We start from the raw sequence: 15,251 nt of genomic DNA, 5'->3' as shown, positions 1-15,251 counted from the left end.
GTGACATAAGTCAGACAGAGCAAGACAAAGTACTGTTTGATCTTGCTTATATGTGGAATCTAAAAAAAAAAAGGCCAAACTCATAGAAACAGAGAGTAAAATGGCAGTTGGCAGGGGCTGAGCAGTCAGGGGAAACAGGGAGATGCTAGTCAAAGGGTACAAAGTTATAAGATGAGTAAGTTCTGGGGATCTAATGTACAGTATAGTGACTATAAGTAACAATAACTATATTGTATACTTGAAAATTGCTGTGAGGGTACAGCTTTAATGTTCTCACCATAACAACGAGAAAACAATAATTACTTGAGGTAAAAGATTTGTTAACTAACCCTATTGAAGCAAACATTTTACAACATATATGTGTATCAAATTATCACAATCTATACCTTAAATGTATACAATGTTATATGTCAATTATACCTCAATAAAGACAGAAAACAGAAAAAAATAGAAGGCCTGGGTATGGTATAGAGTCGAAAACAAAAGGACTAGTTGAAACTCCATAAGAAAAACAGTCATGACTCTGCAGTTCTTTCCGTGTTCTACCCACCAAGTAGGACTAGACATCCCTCTACCTCTCCACACTATCAGAAAACCACAGGGTCACCCCTGGAGAATTTGGAGCAGGCAGGCTCAGAGTTCAGGGACCCCTGCTTTGCTAAGGACAGAGATGAGCACCAAACTGAAAATAGATCCCAATCCCTACTCCTACTGGGCTGCCGGGACAATGGCATAGGCTTCTAACCCCCATAGAGAATACTGCAGCATTAGTTCTTCAAGATAACTAATGCAAGAGAAAAAATCTTAAGGACAGTGGTAATTGGGCTGGGGGCAGGATAGTATTCTCTAGTGAAACATAAATGTCAAAGAAATCACCTGATTAGCTACCAGTGTGAAGCCCTCTCCTCCTCAGCCTCACATGTGCACAAATAAGGCTCACCAGTCATTTAAGCAAAGCCTCTAACACAGAACACAAAGATCAAAACAGGAAAAGGGAGGCAAAGGGAGGCGATTCAGAGGAGAAAGAATGCAGGAAGAAGAATAAAGGTCAAAATAAAAAAAAAATTAAACTATAATAGCCTCAGAGAGAAAATACAGATTTACATCCATACAAAAGAAAAAGAAGCTATAACATTTAGATAGCAAGAAACGCTCTTGGAAAAAGGAAATGTAAGAGAAGAAACAAAAACCCAGTAGAAAGTTTAGGACATAATATGGCCTATATATCCCAAAACAAAGAATAAAAAGATAAAGACATGGAAAGATGAGGAAAAATCATCAACTTACAGATTCAGCCTAGACAGGAGAGGCACCATTCAAGTAATAGGATTGGAAGAACAGAAAGAACATATAGGGAAGAAAATAATCCTAAAAATAATGAAAAAATTTCCTAGAATGGAAAAATATTAGTTTCTAGATTAAAAAGGTCCAATGAATGTTCAGCACAATAAATTTGGGAGAAGGGGAAATAACAACATATCCAAAGGTAAATATATGATTATAAAATATCAGAATGCTGAAAATAAATACAGCCTAAGAGCTTCCAGATAATAAAAGGATCAAAAATCAGAATGCCATCTGACTTATGCAATAGCAAGTGGAGCAATGCCTTGAAATGTATGAAGACAAATAATTTCCAACCGAGGACTATATACCCAACCAAATTATCCATCAAGTAGGAGAGCAAAATAAAGATTTTTTTCACACATTCACGCTCTCAAAAAATTTATCTTCCATAATATTTTTTCTCAAGAAATTCCTAGAAGACTTCCTCTCCACAAAAATTAGAATGTCCTAAAAAAAAAGGATAAATTCAGATCTAGGAAACAGAAACATAAACACATAAACAACATAAAAAGAAACAAAGGTTGTTCCCAGGATGATTATAAAGGAAAATAACCAAAACCAAGATCTGAGACATTTGAATGGTCCAATAGTTCCAGTACTATTGAGAAATTTGGGGATAAATTGATAGGCACATGAAAAACTAAGTAAATTAAAAAAATAAGTTAAATATTAATTCCAGAGATAACAAATGGTAATACAAGATACAATGATAATATACTATATAGATCAGCCATGAATTAATCATAATAATATAAATACCAAAAACTAATTTAACTAACAAGGATAGTAAGCACATTGAAAGAATGTAACAAGTATGTTTGTGTATTCTTGGAATAGGAAAGGATAATAGAGCTCAAGTCTTATCTTCCACTGCAGAGAGTGAATATATAAGGATAAAATGGAAAAAATTAAGAAATAGAAATATAAGCATGTTATTTTTTCATGTTTTTTCTTTATTATTTTATTGATTTTTTAAATTTTTTTCCAGCTTTATTGAGATATAATTGACATGTAACATTGTATAAGTTTAAGGTGTACAATGTGTTGATCCTATACACTTAAATATTGACAAATGATTACCACCATAGTAGCTAGCTAACACCTCCAGCACGTCACATAATTATCATTTCTTTTTTGTGGTGAGAACATTTGAGATCTACTCTCTTAGTAACTCTCAAGCATATAATACAGTATTATTAACTATAATCGACATGCTGTATATTAGATCCCAGAATTTACTTCTCTAACATTCTCTTGTTGGTAGACATTAAAAATGTTACCAATTTTTTACAACTACACACAATGCTGTACGTGTCTTCAAGTACACATACGTAGAAGTTTCTCCAGATCAGTGGCATTCAAATATTTTTTACCATGGCGCAGACTTAGAATATATTTTATATCATGATCCCATACACATAAAATTGAAGCAAACCTCATGAAGAAAAACTTTAATGATGCCACATGGAATTGTGCCAGTTACCAATTTACTGCCCCTCAGCACCAAATCTATCCTTTTTCATCCTGCTTTTTAATACTGGAGTTGGGGCCTATGATGGTTAATCCTATGGTCAACCTACTGGGCTACAAAGTGCTCAGATATTCTGTTAAACATTATTCTGGGTGTGTCGATGAGAATGTTTCTGGATCTGACTGACATTTTAATTGGTAGACTGAGTAAAGCAGACTGTCTTTCCCAATGTGGGTGGGACTCATCCAATCCACTGAAGGCCTGAATAGAACAAACAGGTGGATTAAGAGAGATTTTGCTCTCTGCCTGTCTTCAAGCTGGGACAATGGTCTTCTCCCGCCTTCACACTTGGCCTCAGTCTGGAACTTACACCATCAGCTCTTCCGGTTCTCAGGTTTTCAGAGTCGAACTGGAACTCTACCGTTGGCTCTCCTGGGTCTCCAAATTGCCAACCACAGACCCTGAGACTTCTCAGCCTCCATAACCATGCCAGCCAATTCTTTATAATAAATCTTTATTTATATACATATACTTATATTGGTTCTGTTTCTCTGGAAAACCCAGACTAATACAAACTGTATAAACATTTCTCCTTTGCCAGCTCAGTGTTAGGCTTTGCAGTAGAAGGTACTAATGAGACACTGCAAGGCCAAAGCAGGAAAAAGGGGCTTCCCTTCTTGGTTCTGGTGTGCTGTTGTTTTACTGTCAGTACCCTAGCCAGCTGACTGGCATGTTGGAGGTCCAGTAGTGCTTACCTCAGCCACCTTCACAGACAAGTTATGGCTCTTATTCTTTGCAAATTTCTCCACCACCTGAGGAGCCACACCTATGGACCAGCTCTGGCTCACTCATGCCTTTCCATAAATTTTTCTGCTACCCAGCAGGTTGCTCCTCTAGACCAACTCCAATCCATACCCTCTGGCAAGTTTCTTCACCATGGGCAGGCTACAAATTCCTCCAGCGGGCCATGCCCTTTTGAAAGAGGTCTGAATCTTAGCCTTGAGGCAGGGAGGTGTCCTTTTAAATTCTTAGTTTCTCGCTTGTCGGCTTTTCCTCAGCCCTAGAAGTAGCAGTTGATTTCTATTTTTTTTTTTAATGATTTTAATGATTTTATTTATTTATTTATTTTCCCCCAAAGCCCCAATAGATAGCTGTATGTCATAGGTGCACATCCTTCTAGTTGCTGTATGTGGGACGCGGCCTCAGCATGGCTGGAGAAGCGGTGCGTCGGTGTGCGCCCGAGATCTGAACCAGGGCCGCCAGCAGCAGAGCATGTGCACTTAACCGCTAAGCCATGGGCCGGCTCAGCAGTTGATTTCTGCATTTGCTACTTCTATATCCCTTTGAATCTTCTTTTACCCTTTTTAGTAGCTAACACTTTTTACTATTAACAATTATTTATATTAAATATTCCCTATTCAAATTATTAGTGGGATTTCTCTCTTCTGATTGGATCATGACTGATACAGCAATATACTTTTGATATTTTTTATTCTATTCTTTTTTATTAATGCTGACTGTGAGCCACTAAATGGAATTTGTAACCCCATAACGATTTGATGAGGATAGCTTAAAAAACACTTCTTTAAGGTATAAGCTTAGGAGTCAAACTGCTAGGTCACAGGAAATGCACATTTAACTTAAGATATCAGCAGTGTATAAGAATTCCCACTGAAACATATTTGTGCCAACATCTGGATATGTCAGACATTTTAGTCTTCTCAAACCAATATGTGTGGCATTTATCATCATTCTGGTTTTAACATGCTATTCCTTGACTGCTGACAAGATTGAGCATTTCTGTGAAGTTCCTGATCATATTTTTGTTCATTTTTCTATTCACCTGTTACTTATTTTTATTGCTTTATAAGAGTTCTTTTGTGGCCGGCCCAGTGGCACAAGCGGTTAAGTGCGTGCGCTCCGCTACGGCAGCCCAGGGTTCGCTGGTTCAGATCCCAGGCGCGCACCGGGGCACTGCTTGTCAAGCCATGCTGTGGCGGCGTCCCATATAAAGTGGAGGAAGGTGGGCATGGATGTTAGCCCAGGGCCAGTCTTCCTCAACAAAAAGAGGAGGATTGGCAGATATTAGCTCAGGGCCAATCTTCCTCACACACACACACACAAAAAGAGTTCTTTTATATTCTGGTTGTTTATCTTTGTCAGTTATATTATTGTAAAAAAATTCCAGTCTGCGGCTTGATTTTCATCCTTTTCTAACATCACTCCATTTCATTGATGCATAACTTAGATACAGTGAAATGCACAGATCATGAATGTACAGTTCTATGAACACTGACAAACATAACACCCATGTAACACATATTTCTTTAAGGCAGAACTTTTCAATCACCCTGACAGTTCCCTCATGCCTCTTTCCAGTCAATCTTCTCCAAGAGGCAACCACTATTCTGATTTCTATCCCTACAGATTTGTAGTGTTGCTCGTTCTTGAATTTCATATAAATGGAATCATACAGATTGTAATCTTTTATATCTGGCCCTTTTGTTCAACAATATTTTTAGATTCATCTATGTTGTTGCATGTTTATACTTTTATCAATTTTTTAAAGTTCTTTCATTTTCTTAAGTAAATTTTTTATTGATATGTAACATCCATAAGTACGCAAATCATTGGTCTACAGCTAAATAAATTTTCAAAGAGTATACACCTGTACGCCCACCACTCAGATAAATAAAATATTAGCAGCATCCCAAAAGCCACTCGTGTCTCTTCCAGTCACTAACACACACACACACACACACACACACCCTTAAACTGAATGTAATACAGAAAGGAAAATGGATGAATTGTTACTACATACAATATCACAGATACACTCTTAGCAAAAGAAGCCAAATATGAGAGTGGTTATCTAACCACTATTTTGACTAATATCACCAGCAGTGAGTTTTACCTGGTTCTGCACTTTATGTACATGGAACCATAACAGTATAAACACTTACATCTGGCTGCTTCTCTCAAAAGTGTGTCTGTGATAGTCACCTGTACTGCTGTGTGTAGCAACAATTCATTCGTTTTTCTTTCTGTATCACATTCAATTATACAAATATACCACAATTTATTATCCATTCTACTGCTGATGAACATTTTGGTTGTTTTCAGTTTGCAGCAATTATAAATAAAGCTGCTACTAACATTTTATACATGTATTTTGCTGTTGGATTATGAGTAGAACTGCTGGATCGTAAGGTACATATACATTCTTCTTTAGTAAATAGTGCCAGAGAGTTTTCCAAAGTGATTATCCCATTTTCTCTCCCATCAGCAGTATTATGAGAGTATCAGTTGTTCCACATCCTCATCAGCACTTGATATTGTCACTGTTTTGAATTTTAGTCATTCTAATGGCTGTGTGGTGGTATCTCATTGTGGTTTTAATTTGCATTTGCTGATGACTGAGATTAAGCACCTCTCCATATGTTTATGAGCCGTCAGAATATCTATTTTGTGAGGAACCTATTCAAGCCTTCTGCCCATTTTTATATTGGACTGTCTTATTTCTGATTTGTAGTAGTTCTTTATATATTCTAAATACAAGTTGTTTGCCAAATATCTCTCACTCTGGAACTTGCCCTTTCCCTCTCCTTGATATCTTTTGAACAACAAATCTTCATTTTAATAAAGTACAACTTATCAATCTTTTCCTTAATGGTTAGTGCTTTATGGATCCTTATAAAAGATCTCTGTCTACCCCAAGGTCAAGAAGAATATTTTCCTATGCTTCTTTCAAGGTGTATTATTGTTTTACATTTCATGTTGATATCTACCATCCATCTGGAATCTGGGGTATATGCTGTGAGGTAAGGATCAAGATTCATTGCTTTCAATATTGACCCAATACCATTTATTGAATAGGCCATCATTTTTCATTCCAACTGGCCCAGCATCACCTACTGTAAAGAACATCATTTCCCCCACTGCACTGCAATATCACATTTTTCATATATCACTGGATGATATACATGATAGTCTGCTTCTCGACCCTCTATTCTATTTCATTATTCTGTCTTTGCCCCCAAACCACAATGTCTTAATTTATAATAAATCTTGATATCTGGTAGTATAAATTCTCCAGTCTGATTATCTTCTTCACAAGTGTCTTGGCTCTTTGTAATCTTTTGCATTTTCATATACATGTTAGAATCAGCTGTTCAATTTCCAAAACAAAAAACAAAAAACAAAACCTAGTGGATTTTTATTGGGATTGCATTAAACCTAGATCAATTTGGGGAAAACTGACATCTCTTGACAGTAAGTCTTTCAATCCATAAACATGGTAAATCTTTCCATTTCTTTAGATTTTCTTTATTTCTATCAATAATATATTTGTAGTTTTTAACATCGATTTCTTTCATTAGATTTACTTCTACGCATTTGATGTTTGGGATACTATATAAATAGCATTGTTTCTTTAATTTATTTCCTAATTCTTTGTTATAAACACCTAGAAAAATAATGTATAATTAAAATACTGACATTGTGGCCATCAAGCTTGCTAAATTCCCTTATTTATTCTCATAGTTTTTTCTATAGATTCTAGTGGATGTTCTACATAACATTTATATTATCTACAAATGATTGTTTCTATTCTATCTTTCCATTCCTTATGTATTTTATTTTTCTTACCTTACTGTGCTAGCTAGTACTGCCAGTACAATGTTCTATAGATGTGGTGATAGCAGTTCTCATTTTGAGATCTCAGTGGGAAATCTTTCAATATTTCACAACTGAATATGATGTTTGCTGTAGGCTTTTTAGTAGATATCCTTTATCAGATTAAGAAAATGCCCTTCTATTCTTATTTTGCTAAGAGTTTTTATCATGAAGGGGTGTTGATTTATATTTCTATGTTAAGAAAATTTTAAATGAGTGCTAGACAAGAGCTCTCTTTCCAGAAAGTGTACTCCCAAACTTATATGATTCCTGGGTTATGGCAGGTTGCCTTACTCCCATACCCATCTTAACAGTAGCCAATCAGATCAGAGCTCATGTGCATTGTCTTCATGACTACACAGCAACACTTCCACTCTGTTATATACTTTGAGATGGCTTCTAGTCATGCTGAACTGCTAGCCTAGGCTGCCCAGGTTATTTCCCACAGTATCAATTTTGTTTTTGTCAATGCTCTGATTTTGTGTGATTTCTCCCTAACTTGATTTTTCCCATATTTCTTGTTGATTTGAGTGCATGATTTTGAAGAGTGTGATATTTTTCAATAATGCATAAATGTTATAGCAGAAATACCCACATATGTCTCAGAAGAGAACAGCAGTCAAGCCAAACTGCATTTGAGCATATATTACTGCCTTGATTTAATTATGACTGATCATGCCCAGCCAATCAGACAGAAACATACAAATAAACTGATTACAATTCAATTCTATTCAAATGCAGCTAAGCTTGGGTGGAAGATTATTTATTTGACGGTAGGAAACCAAAAATAATCATTTGACGCAGTATATAAAAATCATGTTCTGACAGTCAACAATGAGTGACTTAATTGTTGCTATTAGATTAGAGCCAAAATAGCTCATACCTTTAGGATGAACACAGATCAGGAAGGGTTTTATAACAGTATACCATAATGTTGTTAACTATGGCTTCAAGATGATTGCTTATAATCTATTACTACAAAATAAATGTATATAATACTGCCCCAAATTATCACTATTGGTGTGTTTATAGGTCCATACTTACCTTCACATTTTTCAAGGATCTGGACCGTTTCTCCTATTTCTAAGACCAACCCTTGAGGGACAGATCCCCGAAAGCTGCATATCACTAGAAAAATAAGGATAAACACATCAATTAGCATTTTTAAATACTGAGACAGGGTCAGTGTCACTCAAATTAAGCACTAAATTTTCTAAAATATATAATCTCCCTTCTTCACTAATTCATCTTTCAAATACGTAAGCCCCTTTCAACTTGGTTAATCTACATTTTGAAAGGTAATATTAAGTAGTTCGGGACACTGAAGTACATTTTGGTAAAATTACTATTCCTAAGTGGTGTGTGCATGTGGGTGAAAACATCTGTGTAAACAAAGTCTCTCTTTCCCTCAGCGGGACCTGTGTTCACATGTCTTTTTTGGGCAAATATGTATCAATTGGTTAAGAAAAAATTAACATTGGAAGCCTCTTATCTACTATAAACAAACAAATAGGTATTTTTTTATAAAGAATCACCAAAAACATATGATCATGCTTTGAGAAACAGAATCCCCATAATAAAAATGGAAACAGAAATTAACGAAATAAAAAGCTAATATACAACAGAGAAAATCCATAGATATCAATCAAAATCTCATGTTATTTTTATAGAAAATTAATAAATTGATTTCAAAATTTATATAAGAATACAAAGGACCAAGAACCATCTTGCCAATCTTAAAGGACTTACACCACCACATAACAAGCCTTATAATCTAAAATTGGTTCTTTGAAAACACTAACATTGATAGACACCTAGGCAAGACTGATCAGGAAAAAAAGAGTAAAGGTACAAATTATCAATATCAGCAATCAAAACATTAAAAACATTAATGTAGGGGCCGGCCCGGTGGCGCAAGTGGTTAAGTGCGCGCGCTCCGCTGCGGCGGCCCGGGGCTCGCTGGTTCGGATCCCGGGCGCGCACCGACGCACTGCTTGGTAAGCCATGCTGTGGCGGCGTCCCATATAAAGTGGAGGAAGATAGGCACAGATGTTAGCCCAGGGCCGTCTTCCTCAGCAAAAAAAAAAAAAAGAGGAGGATTGGCTGATGTTAGCTCAGCGCTGATCTCCTCACAAAAAAAAAAAAACATTAATGTAATTAATAATTAAATGATGTATAAAGAATATTACAAAAAACTTTATACCAACAGATTTGAACATTTAGAATAGATGGGCAAATTTATAGAAAGATAAAACTTACAAAAACTGACAGAGAAGTTAAAAACTTGAATAGTCCTATATCTATTAAAGTGAATCTGTAATTAAAATCTTCCCACAAATGAAATACCAGATCCTGATTACTTTACCAGTGAATTTTCCAAACATTTGAGGAAGAAATAACACCAATCACAAATAAACTCTTCCAGAAAATAGGGAAAAGGGGATTCATTTTGAATTCAGCATGATGATAAAACCTGACAAGAACATTATAAGAAAGGAAAATTACAGGCCAATCTCTCTCAAGATCATAGATGCAAAAATCTTTTTTAAAAAATAAAAAACAAATCAAATCCAACTATACATAAAAAGAATGAGACATCATGACCAACTTGGGTTCATTCCAGGAATGTAAGATTGGTTTACTATTAGAAAATCAATGAAGGAAAAAATCATGTGATCATCTCTATAAACGCAAAAAAGGCATTTGATAAAATTGAATATCCACTCATAACTAAAATTCTTAACAAACTAAGAATAGAAGAGAACTTCTTTTATCTGATAAAGGTTATGTACAATGTATCTATAGCAAACATCATACATATTGGTGAAATACTGAACATTTATTTTATCACTAAGGTTAGGAACAAGAAGAGGATGTCCACTACCATTTCTATTCAACATTGCACTGAAGGGCCAGCAGTGCAAATAAAGCAGAAAAAGAAATAAAAGGTATAATGATTAGAAACAAAGAAATAAAAGTGTCATATCTGCAGGTCTGAATATGTACATAAAAAAATCCAAAAGAACCTAGACATAAACTATTACAGAGGATATGTGAATGTAGCAAGGTCACTAGATACAAGGAGAATTTTTTTAAGTCTATATAGGAACAAACAATTAGAAAGAAAATGAAATATTTTAGAAATATACCATTTATAAGCAAGAAAAAATGCCAAGTAACTATAAATGAATCTAAGACATACATGGAAGAACTCTATATAGAAAACTACAAGACAGTAGAGATATTAAAAGCCTAATAGGGGCCAGCCCCGTGGCCTAGTGGTTAAGTTTGGCATGCTCTGCTTAAATGGCCCAGGTTTGGTTCCCAGGCGTGGACCTATACCACTCAGCAGCCATGCTGTGGAGGCAACCCACATACAAAATACAAGAAGATTGGCACAGATGTTATCTCAGGGCGAATCTTCCTCAAGCAAAAAAAAGAGGAAGATTAGCAATAGATGTTAGCTCAGGGTGACTCTTCCTCAGCAAAAAAAAAGCCTAATAAACAAAGGTATACATCATATTAATGGACTGCAAGACTCAATAGTATAAAGATATAGATTCTCCCCAAATTGATCATTAGATTCTAAGCATTCCCAACCAAAGACAGGTGTATTAATATATTAAATTATATAGAAAAATCGCTAAACCAAAGCAAAGAACTTCTTATTTTAATTACAGTGGTTACACATCTGAAAACTATTCACTAAGCTTTCATTAGTGTTTGATGTAAATGATAAAGTACATGAAAATTTAAAACTTACTTATGTGATTCTTGTTTTCATTTCACACCGTAAAAAACAGAGTGAAATTTAAATTTCAAAAACACTTGAATTGTCAAAACAAAAAAAGACCTAAGTGAAAATTTAGAACTGAAAATTAAAATATCATAAATTTCATATTCATCGGATGGGCTTAACAAGAGAATGAATAGATCTGAAGAAAGTATGAGTGAACTCTAAGATAGGACAATAGAAATTACCCAAACTAAACTACAGAACTATAAAAAAGAATAAAATAAAAAAATATATCATAAGAGACATGTGGGCTAACAGACATCTCCAATCCATGTGTAATTGGAGTCCCAGAGGAGAGAAGAGAGAGAATAAAACAGAAGAAATAGGGCGGCCCCGTGGCTTAGCGGTTAAGTGCACGCACTCCGCTACTGGCGGCCCAGGTTCGGATCCCGGGCGCGCACCCTCACACCGCTTCTCCGGCCATGCTGAGGCCGCGTCCCACATACAGCAACTAGAAGGATGTGCAGCTATGACATACAACTATCTACTGGGGCTTTGGAGGAAAATAAATAAATAAAATTATAAAAAAAAAAAACAGAAGAAATATTAGAAGATGTAATGGTTAATAATTTTCCAAAGTTGATGAAAAGATGCTTACATTAGAAAAAAAGAAAAATCTCAAATCAATTATCTAAGATCCCAGAAACTAAGAAACTAGAAAAGAATCAACTTAAATTCAAAGAATGAGAATAAAGAAGAGACAAAATGAAAAAGCGAAGAGCTAAAATCAGTGAAATAAAAAAAGATCAAACAATAGGGGTAAAAAAAAAAAAATCAATGAAACCAAAAACTGGTTCTTTGAAAAGACTGATAACCTCCTAGACAGATTAACTTTAAAAAAAAGACTTCTACAAGAATGTTCACAGCAGCTTGATTCACAATAGCTCAGAACTGGAAACAACCCAACTGTTCATCAAGAAGAGCACATATAAAACATGCAACATTCATACAACGTAATACTACTTAGCAATAAAAAATAAAGATCAACTGATACAAGTAACACAGTGGGTGAATATCACAATCATTATGCTGAGCAAAAGAAGTTAGATGCAAAAGTATACATACTACGTAATTCCATTTACAAAAAGATCTAGAAAAGGCTAAATTAATCTAAGGTGAATAAAATCAGAACACTACTTGCCTCCAGAGGAATAGGGATTTGATTGGGTAAGTACAAAAAGAATGTTCTAGAAAGATATAAATTGTGTTTGAGAGTGGGTTACATAAGTGTATACTGCAGTCAAAACTGTACAACTAAGATTTCTGCAATTCAATATATGTGAATTTTACCTCAAAATGGATCAAAGAATAAATGTAAGAGCTAAACTATAAAATTCTTAAAATATAGAAGTAAATCTTCATGACCTTAAATTAGTCAATGGTTTCTTATTTATGACACCAAAATCATAAGCAACAAAAGAAAGAATAAATAAACTGGACTTCATCAAACTTAAAAACTTTTGTGCTGCAAAGGACATCATCAAGAAAGCGAAAAAGACAATCCAGGGAATGGGAGAAAACATTTGCAAATCATATCTCATAAGGGGTTTGCATCCAGAATATATATAAAGAACTTTTACAACTCAATGATAAAAAAACAAATAACCCAATTTTAAAATGGACTAAGGATCTGAACAGACATTTCTCTAAAGAAGATGTACAAATGGCCAATAAGCACACGAAAAGACACTCAACATCATTAGTCATTACTGAAGTGCTGATAAAAAACCACAAGATACCACTTCACACCAAGTAGGATGGCTATAATCAAGAAGACTGATAACAAAAATGTGGGGACATACTGCTAGTAGAAATGTAAAATGATGAAGCTGCTGTGAAAATAGTTTGGCAGTTCCTCAAAAAGCATACAAGTATCATATGAGCCAGCATTACCACTCCTAGGTATACACCCCAAGAGAACTGAAAATAGATGCTCACACAAAAACTTATACACAAATGTTCATTAACAGAATTCATAATAGCCAAAAAGCGAAAATAATCCACATATCCATCAACTGATGAATGGATAAGCAAAACGCGGTCTATCCATACAATGGAATATTATTCATCCAAAGAGAATAAAACACTGATACACGCTACAACATGGATGAACCGTAAAAATCCATGCTAAGTTAAAGAAGTCAGACACAAAAGGCCACTTATTGAATGATTCCATTTATATGAAATGTCCAGAATAGGCAAATCCATGGACACAGTAGATTAGTGGTTGCCATATCCTGGAGCGGAGAGGGGATTGGCAGAAGTGACTACTACTGGGTACAGGGATTCTTTATGGAGTGATGACAATATTCTGGAATTAGACAGTGGTGATGGTTACACAACCTTCTGAATATACTAAAACTACTGAATTGTACACTTCTTTCTAAAAGGCAAAGGACTCTAAGTGGTTTTCCTTGACTCTCGATAAGTTAACAGATGTTACTGATACTGCTCAGTTATATTCAAGGAGTCAATGCCAAGTCCAACATGACTGAACAAATTGAGACAACACTAACTCAGTACAATCTGAAGTGAAATCTACTAAGATGCATTATAACTAATAGTGGTGAAAATATATATGGAGCAAGAAAAAGTTTAGTCGGACAAATTTACTAAGCTTGTGAAAATCGATGGTTATTCAGTGTATTATTCATCAGCAAGTACTCTGCAGAAATTATATGACTCTTTCACGTGTAAGTCTACCATTAGTCAACAAAAGAACTTCATTTGCTCTCATGGACTTAAAAATTCACGGAAGTGAAGATGGTCATGAGAAACAGAAGCTGAATATCCTGACTTGCTCAAGTGCACAGCAGCAAGATGGCTTAGTAGTCGTCGTTTTATTGCAATTTTTCTGAAGGACAACTGCCCTCAACTACTATGATCAAATAATAAATGGCTTTGGAAATTAGCTTTTACTTCAGTCTTGATGATATTTCTTAATGAATGCAACTTAAAGCCATGCTTATTTGTGAAACTTATACCTACAGTAAAGTCATTTCAATGTCAACTTGAATCACAACTGACGTCAAGCTGCTTTATACACTTCCCATACTGTCAAAAGTTAAAATAAGAAGATCTCCATTCTCACTCAAATTTGCAGCACATACATTTCTGAGCTCAAAATACAGTTCCCACCAAGTTTTTTAAACTTCAATGCAACTGCAAAGGAAATCTCCATATTTCAAAATCCATTTAATGGTGCAACTGAGGAACCTCCACCTAACTACATCAGTTGGAAGTACTTTAATCTGCAATGTAAAGACATGCTAAATGGCAAATAACAAGAGAAGACACTAATAAATTCCATAAATGCCTTCTAAGTGATGAATATTCTCAAATTAAAATATTCACCTACGATGAACACCTATCAGTATTTGGCAATACCTATCTGTCTGAAAAGGTATTTATAAAGATGAAAAACATAAAATCTCATTACAGATCATCATTAACAGATGAAGATTTGCAACTGATTTTGATCATAGGGAACACTAACATTGCACACCAATTAAACAAAACGTTAATTCAAAAAAAATAATTCTATTATTCTCATTAGATGTATATTACAAAAAAACTGTACTTAATTATTATTATATTTTGAATTTCATCAAAAAATATGTGAAAATTTGTTTCCTTTCTTGTTCTATAAGTACCTACATAATATCCTCAATCTTGCCTCTTGGCCCATAAAGTTTAAAATATTTACTATCTGATCCTTTAGAGAAAATATTTGCCAACTCTCTGTCTAAAGCCAAAATAGTACCAATGTGTTGCGTATTTGTAGTATTTTGAAAAGTAAATGTGACAAAAGTAGCACCAAGTACGGGAGAGAGGAATTTATATAGTGTTGTAGGTCATTTCACTACATGAGAAGTATTTTAATATTTGTTCCCTGTCTTCCTCCACGTTATGATCACTGAATAGATTTTTTACCTCTTCACTAGTATATTTTAAAACTACGTA

The 15,251-nt window shown here is 34.8% G+C and overlaps 1 protein-coding gene across 1 annotated transcript in view; it reads right to left on the bottom strand.

Moving 5' to 3' along the window:
- DOCK3 (dedicator of cytokinesis 3) overlaps positions 1-15,251 on the bottom strand; it is a 460,033-nt gene that overhangs the window by 349,882 nt on the left and 94,900 nt on the right. The window contains exon 2 of the mRNA XM_058559633.1: positions 8,537-8,620. Coding sequence (XP_058415616.1) covers positions 8,537-8,620 — 84 coding nt within the window. The remainder of the gene's footprint in view (positions 1-8,536; positions 8,621-15,251) is intronic.

Source organism: Diceros bicornis, chromosome 2 (assembly GCF_020826845.1).
Source record: "Diceros bicornis minor isolate mBicDic1 chromosome 2, mDicBic1.mat.cur, whole genome shotgun sequence".
NCBI classification, from domain to species: domain Eukaryota; kingdom Metazoa; phylum Chordata; class Mammalia; order Perissodactyla; family Rhinocerotidae; genus Diceros; species Diceros bicornis.
This window is presented reverse-complemented; position numbering and strand designations above follow the sequence as displayed.